Source organism: Squalius cephalus (assembly GCF_949319135.1).
Source record: "Squalius cephalus genome assembly, chromosome: 22".
NCBI classification, from domain to species: domain Eukaryota; kingdom Metazoa; phylum Chordata; class Actinopteri; order Cypriniformes; family Leuciscidae; genus Squalius; species Squalius cephalus.
The window spans coordinates 10,200,574-10,224,716 of NC_137143.1; the positions used below are offsets into that span (position 1 = coordinate 10,200,574).

Consider the following 24,143-nt stretch of genomic DNA (forward strand, 5'->3'; position numbering starts at 1 on the left):
CTGGAGTTTGTTTATTAAGTGTGCAGGGCAACCACCCAGTAAAGCATTACAATAATCTAGCTTTGAGGTCATGAACGCATGAACTAACTGTTCCGCATTTGTTATTGAGAGCATATGTCGTAATTTAGATATATTTTTAAGATGGAAGAATGCGGTTTTACAGATGCTAGAAACGTGGCTTTCAAATTAAAGATTGGTATCAAACACTCCCAGGTTCCTAACCGACGACGAAGACTTGACACAGAGCAGCCATCAAGTGTTAGACAATATTCTAGGTTAGTACGTGCAGAGGTATTTGGCCCAATAATTATTTTTTTCTGAATTAATATTGTAGGAAATTACTAGTCATCCAATTTTCTATATCAACTATGCATTCCGTTAATTTTGCGAATTGGTAGGTTTCGTCGGGGCGCGAAAAAATATAGAGCTGAGTATCAGCAGCATAACAGTGAAAACTAATGCCATGCTTCCTACTGATATCTCCCAAGGGTAGCATGTACAGGATGAAAAGCAACAGTCCTAGTACTGAGCCTTGTGGTACTCCATACTGAACGTGATCGACATGATACCTCTTCATTTACTGCTAAAATCTGATAACGGTCAGATAAGTATGATTTAAACCATGCTAATGCAATTCCACTAATGCCAACGTCATTTTTGAGTCTATTCAAAAGAATGGTGTGGTCGATTGTATCAAATGCAGCACTAAGATCCAGTAACACTAATAGAGAGATACAACCATGATCGGATGATAAGAGGAAATCATTTGTAACTCTAATGAGAACAGTCTTAGTACTATAATAGGGTCTAAATCCTGACTGGAAATCCTTGCAAATACCATTTCTTTCTAAAAAGGAACATAGTTGTGAGGATACTGCCTTTTCTAGTATTTTTGACAGAAAGGGTAGATTTAAGATCGGCCTGTAATCGACTAATTCTATATGATCAAGTTGCGTTTTTTTAATAAGAGGTTTAATTATAGCCATCTTAAAAGTTTTCAGTACATATCCTAATGACAAAATGAATTAATGATTTTAAGAAGAGGATCTATGACCTCTGGAAGCATCTCTTTCAGTAGCTTAGTCGTATAGGGTCTAACATGCAATGTTGTTGATTTAGATGATTTAATGAATTTAGATAATTCTTTCTATGACAAAATATGACTAGATTTTGTCAAGAAAAACATTTATTTTTCTTGCAGGAAAATATGCTTTTGAATCTTAAATGTTTCCAAACCTTTTGGTCTAAAACTTGTGACTTTGAGTGTGTGAGTGTATAAATAACAAATAGGGGAAATGAAACTAGACAGATGTCTAGGTTGTGATTAACAATGAAGTAATCAAGAAAACAGAGTTTGCTTCTACCTAGTAACAGAGGGGTTTGCCTATGAAGAACCAATCAAATTGTAGGGAAATTATGTAATGTATCATGTCATTTTTGCCATGCTCCTATTTTATGAAAACTGTTGTATTCCTTTTGCGGTTGGGATTCTCTCTGAAATTTGTCTATTTTAAATTAAAGCATATTCGAAGGCATTGTCTGGAGTCTGTCTAGTTAATGCTGCGCAGCAAGTTAGAGTTAGGGAACTCAGCCGACGTCGATGAGGAGACGCACTAGAGTATAGAGTTAGGGAACTCAGCCGACGTCGATGAGGAGACGCGCTAAAGTATAAAGTTAGGGAACTCAGTTGTCTTCGATGAGGAGACGCGCTAGAGTATAGAGTTAGAGGACTCAGCCGACATCGATGAGGAGTATAGAGTATAAATATTATAGGAATCTAACGTCGACTGTAGACGAGACCCAGGTAGACTTAGGTCAGGTGCGAAATAAGAAAAAATCTACCACAGGAGCAACTGTGTCTAAAGCACAGGTGTCAAACTCAGTTCCTGGAGGGCCACAGCCCTACAGAGTTTTGTTCCAACCCTGCTTCAACACACACACACCTGCAGTTTTCAAATAAGCCTGAAGGACTTGATTACCTGATCAGGTGTGTTTGATTAGGGTTGAAGCTAAACTCTGCAGGGCTGTGGCCCTCCAGGAACTGAGTTTGACACCCCTGGTCTAAAGAGTCAATAGTTTCTGTTGCAACATCTTCTAAGCTATCTGGGATGCTGAGGAGATTAAACTGATCAGGAAGATTATTTAAAGCAATCTTTAGTGGTAGTTCTACCATATTAGTTCTAGTGATAGTTCTACCATATTTATAACAGGGAGTCGGCTTTGCAGCCTTGGCTAAATGAAGTATACATGAGACTAGATTGAGATGTCATCACTCTTCTGCAGAAACCACGGCATCAACATTGATTCCATGTGACAATATTAGATCTAAAGTACGACAATGAGTGGGTCCTGACACGTGTTGCCTTACGCCAATAGAGTTTAGTCAAGTCAAGTCAAGTCAAGTCAAGTAACCTTCATTTATATAGCGCTTTTAACAATATGAATTGTTTCAAAGCAGCTTTACAGTGATAATAGGAAATTACAGTAACAAAGATTGTTTTGCCTTTACAGCAGCTCTAGGATAAAATTATTTTCCAGCTAAAGTTAGTTTTGATTGATTGATTCACTTCCGTTGCGAAGATCATTAGTTATTAACTTAGGGGCCGCTAACAAGACACAGTTCTAACAGAAAACCCTCAATGCGGAGCCAGTGCCGCCTATCCACACAAAACAGTGCCTGGCGGCTTGAGAACGCACTCCCGGAAATAGGTTCCAAGGTGCAAACGATTATCAGCTATCTCTGCGCAAACCTACGCAACCTTTGTGCAAACCTCTGCGCAAACACAGACGTAAACTGTTTGGCGTTAAACTGTCTGAGTTAAACGTAACTCTGTGCAAACACACACATGTGCATCAAGTATTCAGTCCATAGGTATGCGCGTTTGAATATATATGTGCGCTGGCATGTAGTCCTTCTTTACAAATCAACCCTCAACAAACTACTTGTCTGGCCTTAAAATTTTATAATACAGAATTATTTATCGCGTCCGTGTAGCAACGTGGTGACTCTGTACAGATAAAACGACAACTTTTTATCTGTACAGAGGTAAAGGGAAGGGAGGGAGGCCTTCACAGGGGAGAGCTTAAATTAGGTTATGATCTGTTATGATCTAGGTTATGATCTGTAATCATATCATTAACAATAAGTGCTTTTAAAGAAGGGGATTGAATATTTAGCAAACCAAGTTTTATCAGTTGTTCATCTGTATTATATCTTTTTTTTTATTAGTTGAACATCAATTAAATTTTTACCCTTAAATGGGTTTGGTAGTTTTTTTGTATTTACTATTTCGGGGAACAGACACAGTCTCTATGTGATGATATCTAGGTGAAAGAGTCTCTATGTGTTGGGATTTCTTACTTCTGTGACATGAGACAGCTAGCAGACGGTCGGTTTAGCCAGTCTGTCTAGCCAGTCTGCCTGCTTGCTGACCTGGGCCCCAGTTAGGTCAGGTCAAGGTCAACTCCAAGACTATGTGCCATATTACTATAGAGAAGGGCGGCACCATCCCAGGAGGGATGAATACCACAACTCTTTTTAACAGGTCAGGTCTGCCCAAAAACTTTTCCAATTGTCTATGAACCCTATATTATTCTGCGGACACCACTGTGGAAAACTGCTGTGCAACAGTGAAAATGGGCCATCCCCATCATAGTGCTTTAATGGCAAATAATGTCACTCTTTCCAATGACTGAAAACAATTTAAATCTGTTTATGATGTTTTGTCGAGTTTTATCAATGTTTCAGCATGATAACATAAGTCTGTTCACTGATGGTCATATTAGATACATTTATTTACTAATAAGTATAACCTGCAATTAAATCCATTAGTTCAAAAAATTGGTACCAAACAAAAAGTTTAAGAATAATTGATTAAAAACGGGGATATAAAAAAGTATTTTAATATTGAAAAAAAAAAAACAACATTTATTAAAATGACAATGGCTTTTTTCTTGCTTATTTTTAGAAAACCCATGCGTATCATCGGCTGCAAGATGATGTTCCTGTGCCAGTGAAACAGCGTCGTCTGGAGGAACTCATCTCTGTTTTTAGAGAAGAGGCAACTAAAGTCAACATGGCTTTTATTGGCAGTGCACAGCTGGTGTTGGTAGAGGGAGTGAGTATAACATCATACTTCATGATGTTTTGCCTCATGTTCTCCACCTCGTGTAGGGTTGCTTGAGGATTGTTTCAGTGACTTTCAGTGTATGGACAAAAACATTTAAAACGCTTTTAACAAATATAATCTTGTGTAAAGTCATACAGGTTTGGAACAACATGAGTATGAAAAATTAGGAAAGTATGCTCTGGTATGTCATCGGAGTATTCCATGCATACTGAATATTTGCACAGTTTGCATACTATACAGCTCTGGAAAAAAATTAGACCACTACAAAATTATAATTTTTTTCAGAATTTGCTATTCATAGGAATGTTTTTCCAATATTTATCATGTTCTATTGTATTTATTGTGGTACATTTAACAAACTTGTTATAGAATTTATAATAGATTATATGTTAAGGCAGTGGTTCTCAACCTTTTTTGGGCCAGCGCCCCCTATCCATTATCCAGGTCCCTTATCATTTTAAAATGGACAAATGAGTAGACATTTAAAATTGTTGTGCAATTCTTGTTTTACTGTATGTCAAATGTTTGATTATTCGTGTTAAATGTAAAAATGTTTAATGAAATAGAACAATAAATTAATAAATAGTTGGCCTATATTAAAAATAAAGACATATGAGACTGTTCATTCACATTTAAAACATAGTTTAATAAAGCCAACATTTAAAAACATTTTGGCAGGTTTTTTTTTCTTTATCCATTTGAAAATGTTAAAATATGCTATTATAAACTCGTAGGGGCAACAAATGAACTTCCAACTCTCTCCCATGCCACTCAAAATAGATATAAGATGGGCTGTCATTGGACAGTAAAAACGACCGTAGGCTATAGGCCTAGTAGGCGTAGGCTAAAGCGGTAATGTTTGCACTTAGGTTTTATTACGCATTTAGGAGAGCATTGCAAGAAGCTGCTTACATTAACCTTACTTTCAAAAAAAAAAAAAAAAATGAAATCATGATTTTTCATGAAAAATTGTGTTAGAATTGTAGGCCTAAAATACCTTGGTATCAGCTTGTTTTCATCAATGGTATAATTAATACAATTACAATTAATTTGGTTTGTCATTATTAATTTGTGTTCATAATCAGTAAAAAAAAAAAAAAAAAAAAAATCTTCTAACAAGAATAAACACATATGAACAATTAAATTATTATTGTATTAATTATTTTTAACGATCTTGAAACTACCCAAGAAGCGTTTCGCGCTCAGATGTGACGGCGGAATTAATACATTACCAAAATGTGATTGATTACAGAATATATTTAAATTATCCATCAAATTGTCATTTTCTCCTTACAGTCTTGCGAGTTAACAATAATGCCTGACCAGTAAATTACTTGGTGAACAAAGAAAACATTTTGGCATTAGGCATTGGCATTAGTTAATGACTAAAAATATAAAAGTTTTACCTTATAAATAGAATTTGGTTTAATTAATTTAAAAATTCATTGCCGGAGTGAATGGAAACATGATTTATTGAAAATATTTGAAAATATATAAATGGTTCTTAAGTCAATCCTTTTTTAATGGCTTGTCAACTTTCCATTCCTCCGCTGTGTGATTCTAGTCAGCACTGGATTCTAGCCACCACCAGATTGTTGTCAGCGCGAAACACATTTTTGAGCATGTGAATGCTGTTTCTTGTCAGCGCTGGATTCTAGTCAGTGCTTGAGCGCTGGTCTATGACTGGAAAAATAATAGTCATTGCAAAAGAAACGATACATAGTTACATGTCGCATTAAACTGTAAAGTCTGTACCTTCTTGAATTATTTACTAAACAATTGGGTTTCCCCATGTGTAAAATGTGTTCTGCTAATAATGACAGATATTAGGAAAAACCTGGCAGATGACAGGAAATTAATATTTTCACTATGAGAACAATTTAAGTAAAATTCTTTAAGTAAAATTCTGTCAAACTGATAAGGTTTTAAATAATATAAAATACATGCAGTTATGTTATTAACCAACTTTGCATATGGATGATGCCCTGGGACCCCGCTAAACAGTTCACACTTCAACCCTTTTTTTGTGGGTCACTTGATGTCATCCTACAGTTCTTCAGTGACATTCCAATGAGTTGACGGTCATCCTGGTCAGTGGACAGTAAAGACAGAATTGAACCCTTCTTTTCTGCACTAAAATTTTTTCTTTTAACTGTTTTGGCATGGCCAATAGTTTTTTGTTTTTTTGTTTTTTGCAATTACCTTCAAGGTCCTTCTAGCAGAGTTTTTACTATCCAGCTGGTCGTATTACAAGAGGATAGTGATGATCACGTCAGACGTTTCCTTGTTAAATATGATTTAGTTCAGGTGATCACCTAATTGTTAGCTCATTAAGTAGAATAAGCGTGCTTTTTTTGGAATTCAGTAGACACTGGAGAGGAATGCCTGCCGTACATGAAGAAATGTTGATTAAAGTCTCTTTTTTTTTCAGAGCTGTATACTTAATCAGTAGCCAGGTAGTATGTTACTCCAAATATAGCCTTATGGAACCATGAAACATTTCACCAAATATACTTATTTATTTATTTTCTTTTAAATTGCTTCTGATATCAATTTTATTTTATCAGTTTCATCTGATTACAGATTGCCTTTAGTGGGAAGGGGAAATTGTTGTCGATTTTTGTAATAGTCTTAGATGCTCTAGCGATGTTTTAATTCCTAAAAGACTCACACCCCTAAGCATTATGCATGATTAGCTTTTTCAGAATTTTGTTTTTTTCTTTCTTGATATTTTACAGGAGAGTAAAAGAACCTCTGAGGAACTTTGTGGTCGAAATGATGGAAATGTGAAAGTAATTTTTCCTAAAACAGATTTGCGTGTTCAACCGGAGAAACTTCAGATGGTCCCCATTAAACCTGGAGATTATGTGTTAGTCAAGGTATGCTGCTAATTGTTCTTTCTCTAATATTGGAGTAATCAATTTATTGTTAATGACAAGTAAATTATATTATTTTACATTACACATTATTTCAAAGCAGCTTTGAAAAAGTTTGTAGCTGTAATGTTTTTAATATCTTAAACCTTAATGCCTAATTATCCACATTGAGCAGTTTAGAGCAGGCCGGTAGAATAATTAACATATGGCAACAATATGAACAATTTGCTATATGGTATGTGTTTATATGCAGTGCCTTCCTTAGGGCGGTCAACCGCACCAGGCCCCGCGGTGAACGGAAATGGGAAACTGCTCAATGTGAGGACTAAACTTGAAAGTGGCTTGGCAATAAACAAACAGGAACTTTGTTCCAGAACGCCGCAGCTAGAGTGGTCTTTAACGAGCCGAAAAGGGCACATGTCACTCCTCTCCTCACAAAATTGCACTGGTTGCCAGTTGCCGCTCGCATCAAATTCAAGTCACTGACGTTTGCCTACAGAACAACCACTGGTTCTGCTCCCTTTTACTTTAACTCTTTACTTCAGACTTATGTGCCTTCCAGGAACTTGCGCTCTGCAAGTGAACGGCGTCTTGTGGTGCCATCTCAAAGAGGCACAAAATCTCTTTCTCGGACCTTTACCATGACTGTTCCCTGCTGGTGGAATGATCTGCCGAACTCAACCAGAGCGGCTGAGTCCATAGCCACTTTTAAGAAACGGCTGAAGACACTTCTTTTTCGACAGCACTTGATCCAGTAATACTAACACTTTCTCTCTACTACTCTATTCTGTTCTATTAAAAAAAAAAAAAAAAAAAAAAAAAAATGCGTTGATTTAAACTAAGAAGGGTCATAGCACTTGCATTTTGTTGTCCTACTGCTAGTTTAACTGCTTCTATTGTTCTCATTTGTAAGTCGCTTTGGATAAAAGCGTCTGCTAAATGAATAAATGTAAATGTAATGTAAACTTGAACAAGACTAAGACTCACCGAAAAGCAGTTACACAAACAAGTAACAAAGCAAACATGAGGGCTTAAATACACAAAGACTAATGACTTAACAAGGAACACCTGTGACAATCAAACAATGAACCAATGAGAAAACAGTACACTACACCAACCAATGAGTACATAACACATGAAACAAGGAGGCACATGACAGGATCACATTTACATTTACATTTACATTTATTCATTTAGCTGACGCTTTTATCCAAAGCGACTTACAATTGCTATATATGTCAGAGGTCGCACGCCTCTGGAGCAACTAGGGGTTAAGTGTCTTGCTCAGGGACACATTGGTGTCGCACAGTGGATTCGAACCCGGGTCTCTCACACCAAAGGTATGTGTCTTATCCATTGCGCCACCACCACCCCATGGGGGCAAGGGAATCACATGACAATGGGAAATCTTCAAAATAAAGGACATGTAACATTAACATAAAACAAAACTCAAAACTAGGCGTGACAGATCCCCCCCCAATCTGTGGGCAGCTCCCAACGCCCCACAACATAAAACCAAAACAAGACTAACAGAAAGTACAGGAGGGTGGTGGAGCGGAGGAGGTCTTTGGGGAGGGCCAGGCCTGTGAAGGGGGACAAGACTTGGACCATGGCAGGCTAGGACACCTCCAGGGAGACACCAGCAGTGCAGGGAGCCAGGGAGGTGCAGGTAGTTCAGGGAGCCAAGGAGATGTAGGCAGATCAGGGAGTCAGGAGGGATCACCTCCGTGGCCTTAGCAAGGTACCTATAGCTTGGTAGGAGCTATAGGGTTGTGAACTGAAGCAGGCTCACGGGCTGGAGTTGTGCTCAAAACACAACTCAAAACTAGACATGACAATTGTAGAGTCCCCATGCGCAGAATTCGCTCTAAATGGATCCGCACAAGCTTTATACTTTTGCAAAACCTCTCATTATAACCAACAAAGTCTAGACGCGATGTAAATAAGAGATTCACTGTGCAGCTTCATTGTTTATGAGTTTTAATGAGAGTGCAGAACGCAGTAAGTGACTGCTTAAAGAGAGTGCTATTGACAGTTTGAATAGTAGTTTTATTTTTCATGCTGTTTCGAGGACCAGTGATCACGTTCACACTGCAAAGTTTAGCAGTGATAACTGCATTTATATGTGGGAGTGAATCATCCTGCTCACCACAATGTGTAATATTCATAAATATTGGCAAGCATTTGTCCCCCCTCAAAAAGTTGCTATATTAATGTAAATCCTATTAACCCTCTGGGGTCTAAGGTGTTTTTGGGGTCCTTGAGATGTTTTGACATGCCCTGACATTTGTGCTTTTTTCAGTTGCTTATAAACATATTAATGGCAAAGGTGTAATTACACTCTATTTAAACAGGGCTACCATAATATGTGGGCAACATTTATGTACATGTTTGTATTTTTGAGAGAATAATGTTTATGCATGGTTATTGAAAAAAGTAAAAATTAAAGTTTCTGAAATAAGGCCACAAAACACATACTAAATGTGTGTCCACAAGACTTGACAAGACACTAATGGATGTTGTCGCCTAGAGTTTTTTTCAAAATGATCTGAAAATCATCCTGCCTAATCATTCAGATAAAACAATACATTGATTTAAATTTTATAGGACACTTTTTGTTTGGAAAGACAATATGCGTGGGGGTGTGAATGATCATGAATAATGATGTGGTTCACACCTGGGGAGCTGCATAATGAGCCTTTCATTCAGGTGTGCCACTGAGCCACAATAAAGAATGCAAGGACAATATATATATATATATATTTATTTATTTATTTATTTATTTATTTATTTATTTATTTATTTATTTATTTATTCTACAAAATTGGTTCACAGTTGGAAACATCTCGGGAAAAAAATTGTACATACATCTTCTTCCGCTTATCCGGGGCCGGGTCGCGGGGGCAGCAGTCTAAGCAGAGATGCCCAGACTTCCCTTTCCCTAGACACTTCCTCCAGCTCTTCCGGGGGGACACCGAGGTGTTCCCAGGCCAGCTGGGAGACATAGTCCCTCCAGCGTGTCCTAGGTCTTCCCCGGGGCCTCCTCCCGGTGGGACGCGCCCGGAACACCTTCCCGGGAAGGCGTCCAGGAGGCATCCGGAACAGATGCCCGAGCCACCTCAGCTGACCCCTCTCGATGTGGAGGAGCAGCGGCTCTACTCTGAGTTCCTCCCGAGTGACCGAGCTTCTCACCCTATCTTTAAGGGATCGCCCAGCCACTCTGCGGATAAAGCTAATTTCGGCCGCCTGTATCCGGGATCTTGTCCTTTCGGTCATGACCCACAGCTCATGACCATAGGTGAGAGTAGGAATGTAGATTGACCGGTAAATCGATCACCACGACAGACCGGTACATCGACCGCATTACTGCAGAAGCTGCACCGATCCGTCTGTCAATCTCCCGTTCCATCCTTCCCTCACTCGTGAACAAGACCCCAAGATACTTGAACTCCTCCACTTGAGGCAGGAACTCTCCACCAACCTGAAGTGGGCAAGCCACCCTTTTCCGACTGAGAACCATGGCCTTGGATTTGGAGGTGCTGATTCTCATCCCAGCCGCTTCCCACTTGGCTGCAAACCGTCCCAGTGAACGCTGAAGGTCCTGGTCTGATGGGGCCAGCACGACAACATCATCCGCAAAAAGCAGAGACGAAATTGTGTGGTTCCCAAACCTGACACCCTCTGGCCCCTGGCTGCGCCTAGAAATTCTGTCCATAAAAATTATGAACACAACCGGTGACAAAGGGCAGCCCTGCCGGAGTCCAACATGCACCGGGAAACAGTCTGACTTATTGCCGGCAATGCGAACCAAGCTCCTGCTCCAGTCGTACAGGGACCAGACAGCCCTTAGCAAAGGGCCTTTGACCCCATACTCCCAGAGCACCCTCCACAGGATGCTGCGAGGGACACGGTCGAATGCCTTCTCCAAATCCACAAAGCACATGTGGACTGGTTGGGCAAACTCCCACGAACCCTCCAGCACCCTGGAGAGGGTATAGAGATGGTCCAGTGTTCCACGACCGGGACGGAAACCACACTGTTCCTCCTGAATCCGAGGTTCTACTATCGGCCGTATTCTCCTCTCCAGTACCCTGGCATAGACTTTCCCGGGGAGGCTGAGAAGTGTGATTCCCCTGTATTTGGAACACACCGTCCGGTCCCCCTTCTTAAAAAGAGGGACCACCACCCCGGTCTGCCAGCCCAAAGGTACTGTCCCCGACCGCCACGCGATGTTGCAGAGGCGTGTCAGCCAAGACAGCCCCACAACATCCAGAGACTTGAGGTACTCAGGGCGGATCTCATCCACCCCCGGTGCCTTGCCACCGAGGAGTTTCTTAACTACCTCTGAGACTTCAGCTTGGGTGATGGACGAGTCCACCTCCGAGCCCCCAGCCTCTGCTTCCTCAATGGAAGACGTGTCGGTGGGATTGAGGAGATCCTCGAAGTATTCCTTCCACCGTCCGACGACATCTCCAGTTGAGGTCAACAGCTGCCCATCTCCACTGTAAACAGTGTTGGTAGGGCACTGCTTCCTCTCCTGAGGCGCCGGACGGTTTGCCAGAATCTCTTCGAGGCCAACCGATAGTTCTTCTCCATGGCCTCACCAAACTCTTCCCAAGCCCGATTTTTTTGCCTCCACAACCACCCGGGCTGCAGTCCGCTTGGCCTGCCGGTACCTGTTAGCTGCCTCAGGAGTCCCACAAGCCAGCCAGGCTCAATAGGACTCCTCCTTCAGCTTGACGGCATCCTCTTCACCCGAGTGTCTGTTACGCTGTCAAGCCTAATGGGAACAGTGTTTGTGCTGCTTTGTGCGGTTGTGTTTCTGTTTCCTTTATAGGTCACGTGACGTCCCGCCGACTGCTGATTGTGGGTGGGGGCAACTGCTTTAAAGACGCCTTGTTTGACATCCGTTCTCTCTCTCACTCTCACTTCCGATCTGCTTCAGGTGGCAGACGGAGCGTGCTCCGAGGTGTCTCGTGCTCGGCCCGTAATGCCTCTTTATGGAGTTTCTCGTGTCGACTTGAATGAATGAATGAATGAACTTTATTCTTTTTCTTTTTTCTTTTTCTTCTTCAGAACATGATCATTAGCAACAAAACATATTTTGACAGAAAACAATAAAACTAAAAGTCTCAACATGTTCAAAAGAAATGGAAAAAAAAACAAGAAAGGAGAAGGAAGAAGCTAACTTATATTTGCCTTCCCCTTTTACACATCTAGCTTTGAAACGGCTACTGTTTACTCTTGCAAGATATCATAATTTATCCTTATTAAGAAAAAACGTAATCATTTAAAGTACATTTATCTGAATATAAATCACACAATATAATATAAAAAAATAATAATAATAATTAAATATATGCAAAATGGCAAGAAACAGACGAATGGTAATTCAAATCAACCTCTTGAAGAGGAAATGAGATGTTTGTCCCATGTCCACCTTAATTTATATACTTTTCTAATATAGACATTTTAAACCTTCTTTTGAATTGCACAATATGTTTACTTTCCTTAATTGTTATAGGTAAATTATTCCACAACCTCACCCCGTTGACAGATATGCACATGCTTTTAAGTGTAGTACGTGCCATTGATTGAGAGAGATTTCCTCTCCTTCTTAAATTATATCTACTATCTCTTTCCTTAAACCATTTTTGAATATTATTAGGGAGTACTTTGTTTTTAGCTTTATACATAATTTGTGTGGTCTTAAAATCCACTATGTCTTTAAATTTTAATGTTTGTAATTTTAAAAATAAATCATTTGTATGTGCATGATAGCCAACATTGCAAACTATTCTTATTGCCTTTTTCTGCATAGTGCATATCGTCTTTAGGGTGGTTTTATAGGTATTGCCCCACACCTCTGTACAATAGGACAAATAAGGAAGAAAAAGCGCACAATATAAAATATACATTGTTTCCTGGTTCAACATGGGTCTCACTTTACAGAGTATACCAGTGATCTTTGCCAATTTAGAACTAATGCAATTGACTTGTGGTTTCCAGCTGAGCTTATGGTCAATTATTACTCCCAGAAAGGAGTTTTCATAAACTCTTTCTAATCTGGTGTTATCACACAGTACTTCAATAGTTAAGTCTTCAGGAATTCTACGTTTCCCAAAAATCATAAATTTTGTTTTCTTTATATTGAGAGATAATTTGTTTAAATCAAACCACAATTTAAGCTTAACCAACTCTTGAGAGACAATCTTCAACAGATGTTGAAGATTCTCTCCTTCACAAAATATATTGGTATCATCTGCAAAGACTACGAATTTCAACAAATCAGAAGTTTTAACAATATCATTTATGTATAATGTAAATAATTTTGGTCCTAGTATTGAACCTTGTGGTACACCATACATTGTATTTTGGAGCTTTGACTGTACCTCTCCCATCTGCACAAATTGTTGTCTATGTTCTAAATAGCTTTTTATCCAATTTAGGCCTATTCCCCGAATTCCATACATTTCCAGTTTTTGAAGCAAAATGTGATGATCTATTGTATCAAAGGCCTTTTTAAGGTCAATGAATACACCTATAGCAAACTTCTTATCATCAATACTAGTTGTTAGTTCTTCCACCAGGTCAATTAGAGCCAGAGATGTAGAACGATTTGATCTAAAACCATATTGACTATCAGTTAAGATCCCATATTTATCAATAAAACTGTCCAATCTGGTGGAAAATATCTTCTCCAGAATTTTAGAAAATTGGGGAAGCAATGAAATTGGCCTATAGTTAGTGTAAAGATTCTGTTCACCAGATTTAAAGATAGGAACAACTTTAGCTATTTTCATCTTTGTGGGAAAAAAACCCAATTTCAGAGAGAGATTCGAAATATATACTATGGGATCTACTATTGCTACAATTAATTGTTTAATTAAAAACATATCTATATCATTACTGTCTCTTGATGATTTATTCTTAAAGTTATTAACAATATCAAGTACTTCGGTTTTATCAGTGTCTCTCAAAAAAATAGTTGCTGGATTTCTTTCTTCAAGAAATTGTGAGACATCGCCCACTTGTGGAGGGATTATCTCATCAGCCAGATTAGGGCCTACGTTCACAAAAAATTCATTGAAGCCAGCCACGACCTCATCCTTGTTTTTAATTATTTTACCCTTATCAATAAATTCGTTTGGAAATCCAATACTTGATTTTTTCCTTCTGATAATTGAATTTAAGATGTTCCACGTACCCTTTATATTATTTTTATTGGTTTCCAGCAATCTACTATAATAATCTTTTTTACATTTTCTTAAGATAACTGTTAATTTATTTTTATATGTCTTGTATTTAGTTTCTTTCTCTTCAGTTCTATGCTTAACAAAGTCTTTATATAAAGTATTCTTTTTTTTGCAGGCATTCATCAGACCCCTTGTAACCCAGGGTTTATATGGACGTTTAGTTGTTAACTCTGATTGCTGAATTGGACAATTTTTATAATACAAAGTCAAAAAGGTATTTAGAAATGAGTTGTAGGCTAAGTCAACATCCCCTTCTTCATAAACATGCTTCCAGTCTTGAGCTAACAAGTCATTTTTTAATTTATTCAGGGTGTGTTCTGTTCTTAATCTCCTCTGTATATTTATTTTGCTGGTATCTAAATTATCGTGTTTGCATTCATGGAATACAAATATTGGCAGATGGTCAGTAATATCATTTATTAACAATCCACTTTCTAAATTACTACTCATATTATTTGTGAAGATATTATCTATTACTGTTGCTGAGTGGGTGGTAATTCTGCTCGGTTTGGTTATACATGGATATAGGCCTGTACTATACATTGCATCTATAAACTCTTCTATTGCAGGTGATTTACTTGGATTTAAGAAATCTATATTATAATCCCCACAAAAATAAGCAACCTTCTGCTTGGCATTCAAAACCATAGCCACAAACACTTCTTTAAAACTTTCAATACCAGAGTTGGGAGCTCTATAAACACAGCTAACGATAACATTCTTCATTTTACCCATATTGATTTCCACCGTTATACACTCACAAATGTCATCAATAACAGTCGTCATATTTTCAACAATCATATACTTTAACCTGCTATCCACAAACATTGCAACTCCCCCACCCCTTTTGTTCACTCTATTCACAAAATGTAAGTGATAGCCTTCTAATTCAAAGTGAGTCCCTTTGTCATGACTGAGCCAGCTCTCAGAAATAGCGACTATATTAAATTGCATAGTATTATGTTGCAAATAGTCTCTGATCTTATCAAAGTTTGCATATAGACTCCTGCTGTTGAAGTGTACAATTGATATACCATTCTCCAAGTTAAATTTTTCCTTAAGTTGGTATTCAGTATAATAAAAACAATTTCTAGTTACTTGGTCAAAAAAATTACTTTCCGGGTCTATATCTCGTTCCAGCATATTAATTGTTCAATGTGGTCGCGAACATTCTTCCCAATCTCACACAAAAAGTTGAGAAGTTGCAAAATTATTATTCGACAGGTAGGCATATAGTAATAAGAAAGTGAGTTCAATATAAGTCTCTGGAACATAAAGAAAAGCACTTGGAAAAACAATAAGTCGACCATCAGTCTCAACCAAAAAGGGAGAAAAAAACCTTCATAATTTGTATCAGGGTTGTTGCAAGTAAGTGTAGATCTGCTCACCACCACCAAGTTGGGCTCTTTATGTGTAAAACAAACCTCCATCAGATAGATCTGGACCTCAAGAGAATGTTCTTGTTGGCTAAACACTGCCATATTTCTCCAGGTCTTTGAGGTCCCGGATTAGCAGGACCTTCATCTCCTCACCAGATGAAGCATTTGTACGTATCCAAATTTTACATTCCCTTGTCCATGTTGAATGGATTTTCCTTTGTTTCTTCAGTGCCCTTGCATGTTTAGCTATTTCAGCATTCCTTTTCGTGAGATGTTCATTCACATACACCTGTGTGTCCTTTAGCTTTTTTCCTTGTTTCAAAAGTTCTATTTTCTGTTTTCTGTTTACAAATCTCAGAATGATGGTTCTTTCCATTTGTCCGTTTCCTTTGGGGAGGGTATAGCAAGCAGCGATACTCTCCTTATGAATAAAGATGTCCCTGCTATTGAAGAACTTAATCACCTGCTCCTCCAGCGTCTGTTTTTCTCCCTCTGTTAGATCAGCTTTGCTGCTTTCCCCTCGGATGACATTGGAGTAGGTGCGGTGTGTTGTTTTTAGGCCACTGATGACCACGTCTTCTTTTCTTGTATATTGCTCCAAGTCATCAACTCTTTTCTCCAACTCTGCAATTTTCTCATCCTTCTGTGCGAGTAGGTTGTTTAATTTCTTCACATCCTCTACCAAACCGCTTATCTTGCCCACGTTTTCAGCCATTCCATCAATTTTCTTTGCCAGTTCTCTCAAGGCTTTCTTGACATCCTCCATTTTAAATTTGGCTGGTTTTCAGACTCTTGACATGTATTATCAAAAGTGCCCCAAAACATCAACAATTATGGGAAATACTCATACAAGTTAAATCCCAATGTCCATATAAAGCCATAAACTTCACTTTTCTGCTTGGATGTCAAGTCATTTTCATGATTTTTGACGGATTGTTCAAGCCAGACATATCAGGCCTACCAACAGATGCAGCCATCTTGGACTTCATGATCGTGTTTCATAAGCACGTTCCCGGAGGGGAATGCACGTTTTGTTAGATTTAGTTTATAACTTTATTTAGAGCTGGTGGTAATTGGTGATAGGTTTTCACATGTTATTTAGTTTAGGATTAGTTAGGGTAGCAGTCAGAGGACCCGGTTCTTTTTCAAATTGTTGTTCCAGTCTCTTTTCGTGATGAAGTTTTGAGTTTAGCTCATGACCATCACTTCGCGGGTCATCTCGGCGTAAATAAGACTACTGACAGAATTTTACGCCATTTTTTTTGGCCAGGTATTAAGAAAGATGTCGTGAGATATTGTCGAACACGTCACCTGTGTCAGGTCACTGGTAAACCTAACCAGGTGATTCCGCCTGCGCCTTTACAGCTGATTCCGGTTACTTCTGAGCCTTTTGAAAACGTTATATTGGAGTGTGTTGGCCCATTGCCTCGAACAAAGACTGGGAATCAATGGTTACTCACCATAATGTGCAGCTTGACTCGTTTTCCAGAAGCTATTCCGCTCCGTAAGATCACAGCTCCTGTCATCATTAAAGCCCTGATGTTTTTTTTCTCTCTTTTTGGCCTTCCAAAAACTATTCAGACTGACCGCGGTACTAATTTTATATCCCGTGTGTTTGCACAAGCTATGCGTCAGCTCGCGGTCCACCATGTTACATCCAGCCCGTATCGTCCACAGACCCAAGGTGCACTTGAGAGGTTCCATCAAACTTTGAAAAGTATGTTCAAGTGTTTCTGCCTCGAGTTCCAGCGTGATTGGGATGAGGGTGTTCCGTTTGCTCTTTTTGCGGTGCGCGAGGTAGTACAGGAGAGTTTGGGTTTTAGCCGGTTTTCGGGCACACGGTTCGTGGGCCTTTAAAGCTGTTGAAAGAGTTGTGGCTTGCTGAGCCTAAAGAGTGTCCCAGTTTGACGGATTATGTCTCCAATATGCGTAGTAGGCTCAGTCGTGCATGTCAGTTGGCTAGAGATAACTTAGGTCTCTGTCAGAAGAGAATGAAGCAGAGGTTTGATCAGAGGGCTGTTTCCCGAAGTTTCAGTCCTGGTGATAGAGTTCTTGTGTTGATTCCTGGGATGGGCTCTGCTTTGCAGGCTCGTTACAGTGGTCCTTATCGTGTCGAACGACGAGTGAGTGATTTAAACTATGTCATCTCCACTCCAGATCGAAGGAGAAAGACCACGCTATGTCACATTAATCGTTTGAAGTTGTTTTGTGATCGTGGAGAAGGTTCAATTTCGGAACTCGAGTCCCCTTGCACTTCAACTGTCAGAAATAATGCTCGTGCAACAAAAGTGACGCTGTCCAAGAAGTGTGGTGCTGAAGTACACCGCTCGGGTTCAGATCTGGGGGGCCGCTCCTCCCAATCACGCTCCTCCAGGTGTCACTGTAACTGCCCACGTGGGCGTTGAAGTCCCCCAGTAGAACAACGGAGTCCCCAGTCGGAGCACTTTCCAGCATCCCTCCCAGGGACCCCAAGAAGGCCGGGGACTCTACACTGCCGTTTGGCCCGTAGGCGCACACGACAGTGAGAGACCTATCCCCGACCCGAAGGCCCAGGGAAGCGACCCTCTCGTTCACCGGGGTGAACTCCAACACATGGCGGCTGAGCTGGGGGGCTATAAGCAAACCCATACCAGCCCGCCGCCTCTCACCATGGGCAACTCCTGAGTGGTAAAGAGTCCATCGAGATGATGGACTCTTCTCACACTCCTGGACTCAAGGAGTGTGGTTCCAGAGCCCAAGCCGTGCGTGGAGGTGATCCCGACTATCTCTAGTCGGTACCTCTCAACCTCACGTACAATCTCAGGCTCCTTCCCCACCAGCGAGGTGACATTCCACGTCCCTAGAGCTAGTTTCCGTGTCCAGGGATCGGGTCGTCAAGGCCCCCGCCTTCGACTGCCGCCCGATCCTCTAAGCACCGGCCCCTTACGGTCCCTCCTACGGGTGGTGAGCCCATGGGAGGGCGGCCCCACGTCGCTCCTTCGGGTTCAGCCCGGCCGGACCCCATGGGGGGAGGCCCGGCCAACAGGCGCTCTCATACGAGCCCCAACCCCGGGCCTGGCTCCAGGGTGGGGCCCCGGCTGCGCCATGCCGGGCGACATCACAGTCCTTGATTTTGACTCAATCAGAAAGGGTTTTTTTTTTTTTTTTAACCGCTCTTAGTCTGACCCGTCACCTAGGACCTGTTTGCCTGGGGATACCCTACCAGGGGCATATAGCCCCGGACAACATAGCTCCTAGGGTCGTTCAGGTACTCAAACCCCTCCACCACGGTAAGGTGGCAGTCCAAGGAGGGGAATACAATTTTTTTTTTTTTTTTTTTCACAAGTTGTGTATTCTTGCAAATTGTATAATATCCAAGGTAAACATTTCTAGTAATTGTGCAGTTAATTCTCATACTGTATTTTCAGAAAGTTTTGGGATATGTATGCTCTCCCCAAATTTGTCAAATTAAAAAGGTTACAATTACAGCAACAATTAACATTTTAACAATATTTCAGGTGTAATCTTTCTTTGTAAAATCTAAAGTATACATTTGATCATACATTTCAAAGTTAAGGATTCATTAGTTTGAATATAGCCCACATTGGAACAAACACTATAATAACATCTTAGTTGATGGCTTTATTTTTGACAAAACATACTATATATATTTAACATATGAGCAGAAATTGGCGAACAAAGGCTTATTTGATGTGGCAGTAGTCTTTTTTACAGTTAAAACTTTATAATCTATCCAAAACTAGTCATAGGCCTATCGTTTTTATGATATATTAGGGCATATAAATGTCAATTTGCAGTTTAATACGTTGCTTATACAAAGACATTTTATTTCAACATATTTCAGTCGATTTTTACTCATCTCAGTATAGCAATATAGTTTGGTAAAAGCTGTTCATTCATTCACACACAGAAACGCGATTCATATTTAAACATTCTTTTTGCGAGCTGTAGTAAACAACAGCGCGCATCTCTGCCGTTCATTCATTCACACACAGACATGCAATTCAAATTTAAACAGTCTTTTGCGGTTTACAGACACTATTCCATATCACGATTAGAACAAAGCACTTAAGAATAAAGAACTTACTGTTCCTCCGCTGGATCCGTTGCTCCTCGAAATGAAACTACCAGCACTTCTGAGGTAAATTTTCCAGGATTATTATAATAGTATTATTCCTCACAGCGTCACGAGACGGTGTAAACAAGCACATTAATCTGATTCATATTAGCAGATAATGAGTTGTAATGAGCTATAATGAGAACGACTGATCCCACCCTCTATGGGTGGGTTGAAAACATGCAGAACTAGCTACTACTACTGGCTGTAGTCTCTAGCGTCTGGCCAAAAAATCCTCCAATGACACAAAAGGACGATTTTTGCGTCATCTGAAGATTTTTTCCAGACAAAAAATACATAAATCTCTCGTCTCAGGGGGATATGAGGGAGGAAAGCATGGTAATTCAAAAATACTACAGGTTTTCTACTGATACAAAGCTTAATGCTAAATCCTGAAGTATCCTTTTAAGTTTAGAGACGTGCTCCAAAAAAAAGTTCAGTGACGAAGAGCCAGAAAGCACACCATTTATTTTGTTTATTTTACAAAAGCACAATGGTTTTTTTCGCTTGTAAGTGGACACATAAAAAAGACATTTAACAGTTTATTTTTTCATATTTCTTAAGTCTGTATGACCATAAATGACGGAATATTTTAAGTCTATTTTGCTGCTATGTGAAAAGATTGAGCAAAATGCGCCGGCGCGTTTGCCGACCCCAGTATGATCATCATTGGAGATATTAAGAAGAGGATCTATGACCTCTGGAAGCATCTCTTTCAGTAGCTTAGTAGGTATAGGGTCTAACATACATGTTGTCGATTTAGATGATTTAACGAGTTTAGAAAATTCTTCCTCTCCTATAGTAATGAATGAATCGATTTTTTCCTTAGGGACACTAGAATGCACTCCCTGATGTGATACTGTAGTTGACGGTTGCATGCACTCCCTGATGTGATACTGTAGTTGACGGTTGCATAGTTATAATTTTCTCCCTTATATTATCAATCTAATAAGTGAAGAAGTTCATAAAGTCATTACTGCTGTGCTGCTTGGAAACTTCTGGGCTTGAAGCTTTATTTTTCATTAGTTTAGCCACTGTTTCAAATAAATGCCTAGGGTTTTGTTTATTTTCTTCTAATAGGGTTGAAAAATAAGCAGATCTAGCAGCTTTTAAGGCCTCTCTGTATGCAGTCGAGCTCTCTTTCCATGAAATGCGAAATACCTCTAGTTTTGTTTTCTTCCAGTTGCGCTCCATTTTTCTGGCTGCTCTCTTAAGGGCCTGAGTGTGCTCGTTGTATCACAGCGTTGGACTATTTTCTTTAATCTTCTTTAGGCGCAATGGTACAACTGTGTCCAAAGTGCTGGAAAAGAGAGAGTTAAAAGTTTCTGTCGTAATATCGAGTTCTTCTAAGCTATCTGGGATGCTGAGATGATGAAACTGATCAGGAAGTTTATTAATAAAGCAGTCTTTAGTGGCAGAAGTGATAGGTCTAACATATTTGTAACACAGAGTCGGCTTTGCAGCCTTGGCTAAATGAAGTTTACACAAGACTAGATAATGATCTGAGCATCGCTCTGCTGCAGAATTTCAATGGCATCAACATTGATTCCTTGTGATAATATTAGATCTAGAGTATGATTACGACAATGAATAGGTCCTGACATGTGTTGTCTAACTCCAATAGAGTTAAGAATGTCTTTAAATGCCAATCCCAATGCATCTTTTTGGTTATCTACATGTATATTAAAAACACCAACAATTAGGACTTTATCTGCAGCCAATAACTCTGATAGAAAGTCAGCAAATTCTTTGATAAAGTCTGTATGATGCCCTGGTGGCCTATACAGTAGCTAGCACAAATCTCAAACGTGATTTATCATTTACACTATATAGTTACATTAATCACCAACATTTCAAAAGAATTATATTTGAAACTAGACTTCTTAGTAATTCTGAAAATATTACTATAAGTTACAGCAACACCTCCCCCTTTGCCTTTCAGACGAGGTTCATGTTTATAACAGTAATGTTGGGGGGTGGACTCATTTAAAGTCATGTAATCGTTTGGTTTTAGCCAGGTTTCTGTCAAACACAGGATATCTAGCTTATAGTCTGTAATCATATAATTAACAATATGTGCTTTTGAAGTAACCCATTGAATATTATATATCAATATATATCAATTGAATATTCAGCAACCCAAACTTTATCATTTGCTCATTTGTATTATATCTGTTTTTTATTTGTTGAACATCAATTAAATTTTTACCCTTAGATGGGTTTGTAAGTTTTTTGTTTGTCCTAATTCGGGGAACAGACACAGTCTCTATATGATGATATCTAGGTGAAAGAGTCTCTATGTGATGGGATTTATCTGACCTAGGTGAAGTGAGACAGCTAGCAGACGGTCGGTTTAGCCAGTCTGTCTGCTTCCTGACCTGAGCCCCAATTCATGTTTGAGCTTTAAGACTATGTGCCATATTACTAGAGAGAAGAGCAGCACCATCCCAGGAGGGATGAATACCATCTCTTTTCAACAGGTCAGGTCTGCCCCAAAAACTTTTCCAATTGTCTATGAATTCTATATTAATTTGTGGAGACCACTTAGACATCCAGCCATTGAGTAAGGACAATCTACTAAGTATCTCATCACTCCTGGTGAGAACAGGAAGGGGGCCAGGGCAAATTACAGTGCCTGACATCTTACTTGCGAGTTCACAACCCTCTTTAACGTTAATTTTAGTGATCTCCGACTGGTGGAGTCGAACACCATTAGTGCAGATGTGAATAATAATCTTAGAGAATTTACGATTAGCATTAGCCAGCACTTTTAAATTTGCTTTGATGTCAGGCGCTCTGGCTCCCGGCAAACATGTGACTATGGTGGCTGGTGTCTCTATTTTCACGTTCCGTGTAATAGAATCGCCAATAACTAGGGCACATTCAACAGGAGTCACAGTGGGTGTTTCATTGAGTGGGGAGAATCTATTTGTTATGGTAATCGGAAAGGAAGGGCGGTGTTTTGTCCCGTGACTACAGCGTCTCACCGTCACCCAATTGCCCTGCTGCACAGGCTCTACTACAGCCGGAACAGAACAATGTACAGAGTTCACTAAGCTAGTCGCATCCAAAGCAGTATCTAAAGCCCTTGCACTCTTACAAAAAAACCCTTGATTAAAGTTTGGATGCGTGTCTCTAGTTCTAAAATCTTCTCCGCCAGCCTGATTATCTCCCTGCATTTATCACATGTAAATCCTGTGTTGACAGAGCAATGCTATACATGTTACATGAAGTGCAAGTGACAATAAGAGGAGAAGATGACATGACTCACCGTGTTTGTTGACTGATCCTACTCACCTAAGTTGTTTGATGAAAAATAAATAAATAAGAGCGCATGGATGGCACGCTAACAGGCTAGAGAATTACTAGTGTGTTGTGCTAGCAATAACGATTTAGATTGAAACAAGTGATGTCAGGTTAATGTGTGTTGTTGAATAAGCTATATTTAGCAGTATAAACAACAAGGAATGATCAACAACAAGGAATGATCGAGTGACCATAACATGATTGAATGACCGAGTTAAGGACTCGGACTTTAGTCCAACTCGGACCCCTTTGGACTTGATTGGTTAAGGACTTGGACTTGGACTCGACTCAGACTTGACAAAGGTGGATCTACCCTGTAAAATGTAATTAGTTGACCTTACTTAAAAAAAGTATGCAAACTCGTTGCCTCAAAAAAATTGAGTAACCCCAGAGTGCAGTCTGGACGATGGGGCGGGGCGACACTTTTAGGCGGGGCGACATGTGTCGCTCCGCCCACACCCGATTTTATTGGTTTATAATACAGCAATCTAATTGGCGTAGCCGTTTGAGGCATGAGCATGCGCATTCATTTATGTACGAGTCTATGGTAGGAGTTTATGAATGATCTACGACTACGACGCTGTTTGGCCATACTACAGAAATATTAAGTGATGATAACCATGGGGATTTCCGATTTCAGTAGCCTAATGATCAATTGGATAATATTTTGCTGAATTTACGAATCAAGTTAGATGAAGTTACTGTCAAAATGTATTCGTATAGCGCTCAATTCACATCGTCTCAAAGCAGCTTTACAAAAAATCATATTGTAAGCTTTAGGCTAATATTGAGCAGTTTTAGGGCTTGGCAATATCACGAAATATGTTGCTGATAAATTACTGTTTGAAATTTAGATAGCCTACTCTTATATTTATTAATTTACCCTGCAGATAAGTCAGTGCCACTTTTAGTGAGCAATGATCATGACAGCATGAAATTACTGGCATATAGGCTATCAAAGGAGAGATCATTTCTATAGGCTGATATAGGCTAGACAATATTTTTCCGCATGTCATGCAGGGCTCCGGAATGTCAAATCATTCGTAAATGCTTCTTCGTTTTTCCATTAGGATCAGTGA

General features: G+C 39.6%; 1 protein-coding gene across 16 annotated transcripts in view; it reads left to right on the forward strand.

Annotated features, from left to right (window-relative positions):
• cdk5rap1 (CDK5 regulatory subunit associated protein 1) overlaps positions 1-24,143 on the forward strand; it is an 81,125-nt gene that overhangs the window by 52,544 nt on the left and 4,438 nt on the right. For 4 of the 16 annotated variants that reach the window (XM_079857480.1, XM_079857475.1, XM_079857482.1 and 1 more), the window contains 2 exons: positions 3,969-4,118; positions 6,869-7,009. In XM_079857480.1, the coding sequence (XP_079713606.1) occupies positions 3,969-4,118; positions 6,869-7,009 (291 nt within the window). Of the gene's footprint in view, positions 1-3,328; positions 3,661-3,968; positions 4,119-6,868; positions 7,010-7,259; positions 8,362-15,753; positions 15,809-24,143 lie in introns of those variants that run through there. The other 12 variants (XM_079857481.1, XM_079857485.1, XM_079857476.1 and 9 more) reach the window with 8 other exon arrangements.